The 12,725-nt window shown below is 44.9% G+C and overlaps 1 protein-coding gene across 1 annotated transcript; it reads left to right on the forward strand.

Moving 5' to 3' along the window:
• The first annotated feature begins 1,249 nt into the window (after window positions 1-1,249).
• On the forward strand, window positions 1,250-10,078 carry alkbh8 (alkB homolog 8, tRNA methyltransferase). Its single transcript, XM_036961796.1, has 11 exons — window positions 1,250-1,722; window positions 1,955-2,186; window positions 2,305-2,436; window positions 3,376-3,471; window positions 3,585-3,689; window positions 3,970-4,040; window positions 5,934-6,040; window positions 6,450-6,610; window positions 6,710-6,975; window positions 8,827-8,976; window positions 9,163-10,078. Exons 1-11 carry the CDS (start codon window positions 1,588-1,590, stop codon window positions 9,895-9,897), a joined length of 2,190 nt encoding a protein of 729 aa, XP_036817691.1. The 5' UTR covers window positions 1,250-1,587; the 3' UTR covers window positions 9,898-10,078.
• Window positions 10,079-12,725: the final 2,647 nt, after the last annotated feature.

Here is a 12,725-nt window from a genome sequence, read left to right on the forward strand (position 1 = left end):
TGTTTGCAATGCCAAGGGTCCCAGCTACAACATGCATGGTCGTTTTGTCAGAAAAAAACCCAAAAAGTCAGTTTAGTTGGCACCAGCGATTTCAGTAATCCACTCTTTCGACATGCAGACAAATGAATCCAAAAAATTACCGCTAAACTTTGTTAAAACAAGTCAAACTACATTTCTATTTAATCCTCAGGTACCCTAACATGTAAATAAACTATAATATTTCATACAGAAAGAAGTATGTTATAGAAAAGTAGACGAAAAGTAAAATTAGCAAGTGCGCGTCCTCTTCGTCGCACCCCGAAAGACTGATTTCCAACTGTGACTCTCTGTACCAAAACTCAAAATTCTTACTCGTTTTGGAAGAAACAAACCTGAAACCTTGAACAAACACTGTTGAAGTGGAAGCCATAGGAATTGCAATCTGGGAGCTGGAATTGCAAAGGTCCCATTGCTTTCCATTGAACAAGAATGGGATCTCAAAAAAAATAAATTCTGGTTGGTTTTTCTTTGGATTTTTTCCGACCATATCAATTGTGTTATAGTCTCATTCATTATCTAAACATTTCTACAAACATCAAAGTGTTGAAGAAATTGACCAACAAAAGGATCTCAAAACCATAATGTATCATGGGGAAATCGAGACAGAATGACTGATCTACAAATAATAACGAGTAAGTTATTTAAGACGCAAGGATCGTTGAAGATCAGTCAATCGGCAGTCGCCTGCAAACCCAACATTAAGGCTTAGGTAAGACTGATTCACCATGCCCAGTTCACTATCCTTCACAAATCAAACACATGCAAGTAGCTGTAGTCCAATTTGAGTCAGTAGACCTGGTACCAATAATAACTTAAATGTAAGTGAATCAATTTAAGTTAAACAAATAAATAATTGGAATAATGTTAAGGGAACACTGGTGTTATCACGCTCTTCGAGGTGAATGAATTGAGGAGCAAACTGAAGTGAAAATTCAGCAACTCTTTGAGGACAGTGGAAGATGATAAAAGTAACACCAAAGCGTTTCAGCCCTTTTGCGTTCTTACAGATTAGAAAATGGAAGGTCTTTACGTTTCGAAATCATCTACTATGTGTTCAGGGACCAATCACGCTGGGAATACAAAACAAAACCAATGGTTCCGTGTGACGTCATCAACTGGGCAGTTAGGCGTCATATTCCTATGATTGGTTCCCTTGCTCAGGCGTTGCATGCATCAACCAATGATTGTGTGCAATGTCATCAACTGTGCAGTCTAGCAACAGATTATACCCTGGTTGACAGGCTACCCACATGACTATACACAAATTAAGAATTTAGAGTGAGACTGGTGTTAGCAAAACTAGTACCAGCTCGCTGTAGCATGTGATGTAATTACCTGATCCGCAAAATACCTATCCAGGGGTTGTAAAATCTGGCATGCATTCGCAAAATCTGATTAGGGGACACGACTGTATGAGGCGCATTCCTCTGCCTAGGTTTTGCTGACGCATTCCAGATATTACAACAACGCCTGGATATGTATTTTACGTGATTCCGGAAGCATTTCTCAGGTCTGTGTAGCAGTGGGACGGTATTTAGTAGTTACACCATGGAGTCCTGCTCTGAAAACGTGAAAGCTGTCAGGAGAAGTAAAGAGGAGAAGAAACTTCTCCGAAAGCAAATCAAAGCCAGTCATACTTTACTGAAACATGAGGGTATAAGCACAGTATCACAGCCCACCAAGGTAATAACGGCAGTCTTTGTTTTGCGGGAGAGTAAGCTAGTTTACGTGTTAGCTACTGTAGCTAGCACCTGTAGCTAGCTGCTGACAGCAAGAACACATCTGTACGTTTATAAAGTAGACTGAACACGAATACAATAGCTATATACTGTGCAATGTGACTAGGTAGCCATTTTAAAAAATGACAGACACGGTCTAGGACTTTAATGCTAGCTACATTGATGTTTCTCTGCAGAGCCTGGTGGTGGCTAACGGTGGGCTAGGTAACGGTGTGAGCCGTGAGCAGCTCCAGGACGTGCTGGAAGAGGTCGGCGAGGTGGAAATCCTGGTTATGCCCCCACACAAACCCTACGCCCTAGTGACCTACAGGTCAGAAGTCAGCGCCCAGAGAGGACACGCCCTCAACGGACGACAGCTGCAGCGTGGGGACCAGATTGTCACACTGTACCTGAGCTATGTCAACACAGGTAAATAGGTGTGTGTGGGGGTCACCATAGTTGACTCAGTCAGATCTGAAGAAGAAAAAAAATGGTGTGTGTGTTATGCTCCCTGTAGTAACTTGTGTTTGTGTCTGTCTCCTTGCAGTGGACAGTGAGTTGTGGGGGTGTGTGGACCTCCCCCCAGGGTTGGTGCTGGTTGAGGAGTTTGTGTCTCCAGAGGAAGAGGCTCTCCTGCTGGATGCTATAGACTGGACGTCCCACGATGAGGATGTCACTGGTGAGCAGTCGGATTTAAACCACTCCTTCACAGACACAACACATGGGCCCTGTTCAGATATTCTAAATATGTGTTATTCCTTCTGATCAATCAGTCAACCAATCAACTAGTGACAGAATGTGGCGACGACTACAAGTTATGTGGACAACGCACACACATTTATATAGAACGATCCTAAACGTCCCTTATCTGTCACTAATGTTGAAAAATATTATATTTAAACTTACTCTGCCATTTGTCTGTGGTGTTGGTACCTCAGCTGGTTGAAATTTGAGACAAAATATCCACAGGAAAGTATTATTCAACCAATTTCAAAACACGGGTCTATGTGTGTGGCAATTAAAATAGATGTTTGCTCATGACTGGAGGCACGTGCACAAGACAGAAATACAGATGCGAACCATGCATACTAACCAAAGTCTTCTGGGTGTTTACATGGTTTTGCGCCTGTGCCAGGGAATAGAAACGTCAACTTCAGTACCGGTGCTCTTAAAAAGTCAAACAAACAATACTTTCCTGTAGATATTTTGTCTCAAATTTAGAGCAGCTGAAGGACCAATACCATGGACAATTGGCATAGTAAGTTCAAATATACATTTTATTCAACATTCTGGCTTGTATAGGACTTGAGGACCATTTCCAGAATCAAGCACTGTCACACAGCAGGTAGCCTAGCAGTTAAGAGTGTTGGACCTGTAACCAAAAGGTCGCTGGTTTGAGTCGACTAGGTGAAAAATCTGTCTGTGCCCTTGAGCAAGGCACTTAACCCTAATTGATCATATAAGTCTCTTTGGATAAACTCATCTGCTAAATGACAACAAAAAAATCCAGACTGTATGTTACATATTCACCATGTAGGTCCCCAAACAACCAATCAACCAACTGTCAGTGCCTGTGCAGGTTTCAGTCACTGGCTAATAATTGTTGTTCGTCTTCCAGTGCAGAAAGTCCTGAAGCACAGGAGAGTGAAGCATTTTGGTTACGAGTTTCGCTATGACAACAACAACGTGGACAAAGACAAACCGTTACCTGGAGGTATGTGTGTCTTGTCAGTCCCTATGACCATCGTAATATTGTATGGTGTTTGTGTATGGAATATATTCAGTGGTTTCCTTGCTATAAATTTATGTTTGTGGTCTTGTTCCCAGGTCTTCCCCAGGTGTGTGTCCCTGTGCTGGAGAGGTGTGTTAGGGACAGACACACAGAAGTCATGCCAGACCAGCTGACTGTGAACCAGTACCAGTCTGGACAAGGTGAGTCTAATCTCATCCAGCAGCTGTAGTACCCTCCTTGACCACACAGGGGCAGCGTGCTCTGCAGTCAGAAGGCAGAGGACAATGAAGGTAGAATCAATGCTGCTGTAGAATCAGACTGTGAAGTGTGTGGAACTGAAAATGAACACAATCCTTATGTCAGTTATTCAGAGGGAATTTATATACCTTTGTACTGGTTGATGTTTGGATAACTCATGTTAATAGTGCTGGTGTTTAAAGGCAAACCATTGAGCTTATGGTTTATTTGTGTTGCTGTTAGGTATTCCTCCTCATGTGGACACTCACTCTGCCTTTGAAGACCTCATCCTCTCCCTAAGCCTGGGGGCTAAGGTACATCTTCAATCTGTTTTAATGTCCTCACAGAACATTAAGTCTATACTCTGTCCCCCGCCCTTTCTCTCCGTCTCTCTCTCAAGGCAGTGGAAAAAGCTTTTCAGAGTTTTTGTGAGCGTGTGACTGTAGCAGTCTAATTAAAGGATTGAGGATGGGGAAGTGTGAGTTTGCACGTGTGTGTGTAAAGGTTTTGCAGTCTAATGGAGGGTTAGTTATGTTTAAGACCTTTCTTTGCTGGAGAGGCCCTCACAATGCTACTTAGGATCCCGCAAGACACACACACACACACACACACACACACACTAGTGGAGAGTTCCGTCTCATAGACTGAGTTAATGATGCGTGTCTTTGAAGACTGCTTCTTTTTGGTGAATTAATGAAAGAAATGCAAAGACAGATGTTGGAATGAGGACGAGATACCATATGTCTGTGTGAAGTTGTTTCCTGTCACAGCTACAAGGCAGACACTGTCAGTAAATGACTGGTTGACAGGAGGGGGCAGGTTTTCCTGTGACAGGCTGACAGGGAGGCTGCTTTAGATTCGACAGGGTTAGAGGATGCGACACTTCATCTTTTTGGGGCGGCAGGTAGCCTAGTGGTTAGAGCTCTGGGCCAGTAACCACTAGGTAGCCTAGTGGTTAGAGCTCTGGGCCAGTAACCACTAGGTAGCCTAGTGGTTAGAGCTCTGGGCCAGTAACCACTAGGTAGCCTAGTGGTTAGAGCTCTGGGCCAGTAACCACTAGGTAGCCTAGTGGTTAGAGCGTTGGGCCAGTAGCCGAAAGGTTGCTAGATCGAATCCCCGAGCTGAGGCGTCAAACATCTGTCATTCTGCCCATGAACAAGACAGTTAACCCACTGTTCCTAGGCCGTCATTTAAAATAAGAATTTGTTCTTAACTGCCTGGTTAAATAAATCAAAACCTCTGTTCCTCTGCTCCTGCAGTGGTGCCATTAGCAACGGGTACCGTGCTGCGTGTCTGACAGAATGATAAGGAACTTCTCCATGTGAAAGGAAGTTTTATGCCCAGACTGGTAGGAGAGAAGTTGACAGCCTTGACTGATAGTTAATTTGGTATAATATAAGACATATCCTTGTCTCTGAAGCTGTGGTAGGCAGTGTTGAGTGAGCGTTTGATACTGTAACATGTCTTTGTGATGGAGGGACGTCTCTGTTTTGTAAGTTGTAATGTACTAGTTGACAGTTTTGAGTGTTTGGCAATGTCTTTGTTCAGTAGAAATGAATAGTAAGCGAAGGTTAGGCTTCTACTCAAATCAAATTTTATTAGTCATATTAGTGAAATGCTTACATACGAGCCCCTAACCAACAGTGCAGTTTAAAAAAATATGGATAAAAGTAACAAGTAATGAAAGAGGAGCAGTGAAAAAGAACAGTATAAACAGGGGGGTGCCGGTACAGAGGTAGTAGGTATGTGTTAATATTTCTGACGTTGTAGTGCAGTAGGTTATCTGGACTGACAGGTTAGACCTACTGGAGGACATCTTTGTTTCCTCTGCAGTAATCATTTAACAGGAAGTTGTCAGGAAAAGGTAATGAATCAGTAAACATTGTGTGTGTTTGTGTGTGTGAATAATTGCTGGGGGTTGTAGCATAGAGAAGCTGTCTGGTTCTGGATTGATTTGGTCACAGCTGAGTGGTTCTGTTGATGGGGTGATACTCCCCAGATGATCTGAGAGGAGGAAGAGAGCCCAGATCGTGTGTGTATGAGCATGTAGATATCAGTAAGGCCTGTGATTTCATGGAGGAGAATGTTGTGATCTGTTCCTGCTTTGTAACACACCTGTTCAGCAGTGTCTGAAATTCCATTATATCCTGTCACTCTCTCTCGCCATCTCTCTGTCTCCCTCTCGTTCCATTTATCTCTCATTGCAGACGGTGATGGATTTTCGTCATCCTGAAGGCCGCTCGGTTGCCGTAGTGTTGCCACGGCGCAGTCTCCTGGTGATGAAGGGAGAGAGCAGATACCTATGGACACACGGGTAAGAGAGAGATGGGGAGGGAGAGAGCTGATACCTATGGACCCACTGGTAAGAGAGAGATAGAGAGAGAGAAGAGGATGAGACTAGTGGGTGTAGGGACAGTTCAACCAAATTACAAAATTACATTGGTTTCCTTACACCATTAACAGTCTAGGGACAGGTATGACAGCAATCCACGCTTCGGGTTCAAAACATCCAGAGTACCTAAAATCTATTATGAAGCTCAACAGTCACTTATGGAGGATGTGAACATTATGCTAAAATGTTAGTATGTGTAAACAGTACCATGGACACTAAACCAAAAGCATGGATTGATGTCCTTACCTTGATTATTGACTGCTGACAGAGTAAGGAAACCACCATTTGGGGGAACTGTCTAGTTAAATGAGTGTTTTCTGTGGTTTTCCAGGATAACCCCCAGGAAGTTTGATGTGGTGCCAGCCTGTGACCCAAAATCCCCTGCTGCAGTGACCTCTGACCTCAGTAACCATAGTAACCTCACCCTAAGTAGGAGGGGCACCAGGACCTCTCTCACCTTCCGTAAGGTGCGCCGTACACCATGTGACTGTGGTGAGCTCTTTTATTTGTTCAAAGCAGATTGGATTGATGTGTCTCTGTGTGTACCTTTACCTGTGCTGACCCGTTTGTCCCGGTCTCTCTTCTGTGCAGGTTACCCCTCGGCCTGTGACAGCCAGCAGCCTCCTGCCCCTCCCTCGCCTCCCTTCCTCCCTCGCAGCCAGACTGACGCCTGCCGTCTGGAGGCGGAGTTTGTGCACCGCGTGTACGAGGAGATCGCTTGTCACTTCAGCAGCACTCGACACTCTCCCTGGCCACGCGTGTGTCACTTCCTGTCTTCCCTAGAACCAGGAAGCATTCTCGCTGATGTGGGCTGTGGGAATGGAAAGTACCTGGGCGTCAACCCGGATGTGATTGCGGTAAGGGGGATCTGTGAGGGTAATTTATTAATACTTCCATCTTTTAACACTATCTATGGAAGAGAGTGTCCTGTTTATTGACCCTACTGTTCTGTTCTCGCTCTTCCATTAGCCTATCATGTGTTCTGACTTTTTCCACGGCTCAGCTGTGTGAAGCCTGATGAAGAAAATAGACAGTTATAAACGCTACGCTATTTTTGTAAACATTTATTATTTGTATGAAACAAAACGTTTTCTTTTATCTTGGTACTCAGACTATGCTTTAGATATACCATATAGGCTTTCAAAGACTCCAAAACAGTCTCTACACGATGTTCCCGGCATAGCGAAGCCTTGTGAATGCTACTCTACTTTTGTGAAAATTGATTACCTGCAGAGACTCTACTCCCCCCTCAGCCATTCTAATAGTGATAACTTCACTACTTTGAATTGAATGCAAATGTTGACCTTTGTGTGTCTGTCTCTGTGTAAGAGTGAGAGTGTATTTCGTGGCGTGTGCGCGCACGATAAAACAGAATATCTGAAATTCTCCTCCTGCCTTCCCCCAGTCCCTTCCCCCAGTCCCTTCCCCCAGTCCCTTCCCCCAGTCCCTTCCCCCAGTCCCTTCCCCCGGTCCCTTCCCCCGGTCCCTTCCCCCGGTCCCTTCCCCCGGTCCCTCCCCCCGGTCCCTCCCCCCGGTCCCTTCCCCCGGTCCCTTCCCCTAGTCCCTTCCCCCAGTCCCTTCCTTATAGGCTAGAGCAAATGACTCATGAAGCTTAATTACATTTCTCCCCTGAACAAGAGTTTTATTCAAAAGATTATTACTGCTATCAATTTCCCTCGCTCTCTCCTCACCTACTCTGCTGTGACTTGTTGCGGATGGCTAGTCTGGCTATAATTTTCATCATGCGGTATAAGTTGGGTGACTTTGATGAGGATGTGAAAGTCTTAATGATTCTCTCGATAAGGCAGGCCAGTAATGGGGTTTGCTGGGGTCATATAGGAGGTTTATAATCAGTAGTTGTGTTCATTCCTCTCACTATTTCATCAGAACACTGTGGAAAAGGAGTAATTACTAATCAGGAAGTTTAGATTACAATGCAAGTGTTGCATGTGTGTTATTTGTAATTTTATTTAACTAGGCAAGTCCGTTAAGAACAAATTCTTATTTACAACGACGGCCTAGGAACAGTGGGTTAACTGCCTTGTTCAGGTGCAGAACGACAGATTTTTACCTTGTCAGCTCGGGGATTCGATCTAGCAACCTTTCGGTTACTAGCCCAACGCTTTAACCAGTAGGCTACCTTCTGCGGCGTATGGGCTATATGGATTAATAAAGTTGTGTGTACTTGTATCTCTTATTTGTAGGTGGGCTGGGTGGATTAATAAAGTTGTGTGCGTTTGTATGTCCTTCCTGTGTGTAGGTGGGCTGTGTGGACTAATAAAGTTGTGTGCGTTTGTATGTCCTTCCTGTGTGTAGGTGGGCTGTGTGGACTAATAAAGTTGTGTGTGTTTGTATGTCCTTCCTGTGTGTAGGTGGGCTGTGTGGACTAATAAAGTTGTGTGTGTTTGTATGTCCTTCCTGTGTGTAGGTGGGCTGTGTGGACTAATAAAGTTGTGTGTGTTTGTATGTCCTTCCTGTGTGTAAGTGGGCTGTGTGGACTAATAAAGTTGTGTGTGTTTGTATGTCCTTCCTGTGTGTAAGTGGGCTGTGTGGACTAATAAAGTTGTGTGTGTTTGTATGTCCTTCCTGTGTGTAGGTGGGCTGTGTGGACTAATAAAGTTGTGTGTGTTTGTATGTCCTTCCTGTGTGTAGGTGGGCTGTGTGGACTAATAAAGTTGTGTGTGTTTGTATGTCCTTCCTGTGTGTAGGTGGGCTGTGACCGTAGCAGTGCTCTGGTCCAGATCTGCTCTGAAAGAGGCTTCCAGGCCTTTGTGTCAGATGCCCTCAATGTACCTCTGCGCAGTGACACCTGTGATGCCTGCATCTCTATTGCGGTCATACACCACCTCTCCACACAGGTCACACACACACCAACACAGATGCTTTCCTTTTAGTGATTTAATTCAACTTGATTTAATGATTTCTGTATTTCACATTGAGATTATTTCATTATCAAGCTGTCAGGGGTCATCAACTAAAACATATCTTATTTCATGTTTAATCGAGTGTAGTAGTTTGAGTTATTTATGTGTTTGTGTGTGTAGAAGCGGAGGCAGGCTGTGGTTGAGGAACTTGTTCGACTGCTGAGGCCTGGAGGACGGGCGCTGATCTATGTGTGGGCTGTTGAACAGGAATATAACAAGCAGAAGTCCAAATATCTCAAAGAGACCAGACAACAGGGTCCTCCTACACGCGACTCCACGGACCACAACAACCAGGAGTCAAAGAGTCTTACAGGCAGTACCACAGACGCCCACAACACAGCACAGGATCTTTCAGGCAATGCCACAGACGCCCACAACACAGCACAGGATCTTTCAGGCAATGCCACAGATGCCCACAACACAGCACAGGATCTTTCAGGCAATGCCACAGATGCCCACAACACAGCACAGGATCTTTCAGGCATAGCCACAGACTGCACCAAGGTCCACCGTGAGACAGAGAGTCCAGCAAAACTGAGCGTTCACACCAACCGCACTGCCTTCACCTCCCAGGACCTCCTGGTGCCCTGGCACCTCAAGGGTGGAGGGAGAGGAGGGTGTAACCAGGGGAGGGGAGGGGATGAGCATGGGGAACAAGGCTCCAAAAATACTTTAGACCCCCCCACTGAAGCCCAGGCCCCTGCTCCCAGCCCAGTGTTTCATCGCTACTACCATGTGTTCCAGAAGGGGGAGCTAGAGGAGCTGTGTGTCAGGGTTAGAGGGGTGGCCATACAGAGAAGCTACCACGACCAGGGGAACTGGTGTGTCATACTGAAGAAGACTGGAGACAGATAAACCACACTTTCACATTTAGGTAAATGTGCTCCTGAACTGATAAACATTGAATTCGGAAATAAATGAGCTCTTCGCCTCATCAGATAGAGATGAGACAATTATACAAACCAATTAACTGTTTTATTATCTCTGATTTGTTGTAAATAATAAAGATTGAAAAACAAAATGTCCTTCAAATTAATGAGGAAAAATGCCTGCTTGATTTTCTTCACTCCAACTTCATGTACTTAGTTTTAAGCCCCAGGGTGTTGAATGGTAACCTTGAAAGATTTGTGTCGTAACATCTGAATGGTTCACTTTAAAATCTTAAGTTTTCATACCTCCGTTAGATTCAAGACCACTTTGGTGGCCTGGAGACTTTAGCTTTGGGTTAAACTATTCCTTTAAGTCCCCTTCATTGCCAAGCTGAGTCACTGTAAGGTCTGGTATAGTTACTACAGTGTGTTTGTCTGTTGCTGCCACCATTGCTTCCCAATGCCAGACTAATTCATCTCAATGGGGGGGGGGGGTACCAGACAATCAGAGAGAGGGGACCAAAATGTTCAGCTCGTAAACTGACTGCTCCTCTCTTTCCATCGGTCTCTGTCTCTCCATTCTGCTGTAAACTGGGATCATTGTGGTCACTACACTGCCTCTTTCATTGTTCTCCCTCTTTGTCTCCTCCCTTTCCCATCCTGTCTTGCTGCTTCTCTCCCCCACCACCACCAACCCTCCCTATCTGCTGAATAGCAGCCGGAGTATCAGTATTCAGGACTACGCGCTATAAGGGAGTCTGGCTCTCTAGACCACACCTGAGATGGACACACTCACACACACACAAATGTTAAGGAGATAAGGTCCAACAGAGGAGTTAAATAGCTGAGTGGATCACTGGGTAATGGGCTCTTGTCCGTGGCAGTGGCGGTATCTCAAAGCAGCCGTGTGATAATTCAGAAATGGCTCCTGGTAAATTATCTCCGTAAATTATCTCCGCTGTCTGAGTCCACCGGGACAGAACTGCCAGTTATGTAGTTAAAAGGAGGAGGCTGGAGTCTACTGTTCCTGGTGTTTTATCTGGCTATCGATTGTTGTGCTGCTGTTGTCTGGCTGCAGATAGACACTTGACATTTTCAGAAAATTAAAGGTGGCTAGATGTCTGCCTGCGCCCAGTGTATTGATCAGATGGATAGAAGGTCTAATGCATTTTAAATCTATTTACTGAGGAGGTAACATCAAGACAACATCATTGCAAAACATTCCTATTCATTATAGGCCATTTTTCATTCTCTGATGTGGTTATGGTCAACATCCTGGCCTTAGGCAGGCCTATCTCTTATCCTTCAGCCTACTCAGCAGAACACACTGGGGCTACCACAGAACTACACTGAACAAACATATCAATTCAACATGTTGGTTTCATGAGCTGAAATAAAAGATCCCAGAAATGTTCCATGTGCACCAAAATCATATTTCTCTAATATTTTAGGCACACATTTGATTACATTCCTGTTAGTGAGCATTCCTCCTTTGCCAAGATAATCCATCCACCTGACTGGTGTGGCATATCAAGAAGCTGATTAAACAGCATGATCATTACACAGGTGCACCTTGTGTTGGGGACAATAACAGACCACTCTAAAATGTGCAGTTTTGTCACACAACACAATTCCATAGATGCCTTAAGTTTTGAGGCAGTGTGCAATTAGCATGCTGACTGCAGGAATGTCCACCTGAGCTGTTGCCAGATAATTTAATGTTAATTTCTCCAATGTCATTTTTGAGAATTTGGCAGTACGTCCAACCAGCCTCACAACCGCAGACCATGTGTAACCACGCCAGCCCAGGACCTACACATCCGGCTACTTAACCTGCGGGATCGTCTGAGACCAGCCACCCGGACAGCTGATGAAACTGTGGGTTTGCACAACTGAAGAATTTCTGCACAAACTGCCAGAAACCATCTCAGGGAAGCTCATCTGCATGGTTGTCCTCACCAGGGTCTTGACTTGACTGCAGTTGGCATATGCTCACCTTCGATGGCGACTGGCACACTGGAGAAGTGTGCTCTTCACGGATTAATCCCGGTTTCAACTTTACCGGCCAGATGGCAGACAGCGTGTATGGCGTTGTGTGGGCGAGCGGTTTGCTGATGTCAGCATTGTGAACGGAGTGCCCAATGGGGTTACTACGGACACAGTTGTATTTTGTTGATGGCAATGCACAGAGATACCGTGACGAGATCCTGAGGCTGCCGCCTTCACCTCATGTTTCAGCATGATAATTCACAGCTCCATGTCGCAAGGATCTGTAAAGAATTCCTGGGAGCTGTAAATGTCCCTGTTCTTGCATGGCCTGCATACTCACCATACATGTCACCCATTGAGCATGTTTTGGATGCTCTGGATCAATGTGTATGACAGCGTGTTCCAGTTCCCCCTAAGATCCAGCAACTTCGCACATCCGTTGAGTGGCACAACAGGCCACAATCAACCGCCTGATCAACTCCAGCGAAGGAGTTGTGTCGGGCTGCATGAGGTAAATGGTGGTCACACCAGATACTGACTGGTTTTCTGATCCACGCCCCTACCTTTTTTTTTTAAGGTATCTGTGACAAAAAGATGCATATCTGTATTCCCAGTCATGTGAAATCCATAGATTAGGGCCTAATGTGTTTATTTCAATTGACTGAAATTGTTGCATGTTGTTTATATTTTTGTTCAGTGTAGGATGAGATTTTAGCTTTATGGGAGCTACACTATTTCCCTTCTCTCAAGTAGTGTCCTGCAGACACACAGTGAGATTGAGAAAGAATAACTTTCAATGAAGGCCTGAAGGAGGGGGGCTTGAAC

This window comes from Oncorhynchus mykiss, chromosome 24 (genome assembly GCF_013265735.2).
Source record: "Oncorhynchus mykiss isolate Arlee chromosome 24, USDA_OmykA_1.1, whole genome shotgun sequence".
NCBI classification, from domain to species: Eukaryota; Metazoa; Chordata; class Actinopteri; order Salmoniformes; family Salmonidae; genus Oncorhynchus; species Oncorhynchus mykiss.

Coding starts and splice junctions, on each gene's coding strand:
- alkbh8 (XM_036961796.1), top strand. CDS start 1,588: ATGGAGTCCTGCTCTGAAAACGTGAAAGCTGTCAGGAGAAGTAAAGAG. Junction 6,041..6,449: donor AGATACCTATGGACACACGG/GTAAGAGAGAGA, acceptor GTGGTTTTCCAG/GATAACCCCCAGGAAGTTTG. Junction 8,977..9,162: donor TACACCACCTCTCCACACAG/GTCACACACACA, acceptor TTGTGTGTGTAG/AAGCGGAGGCAGGCTGTGGT.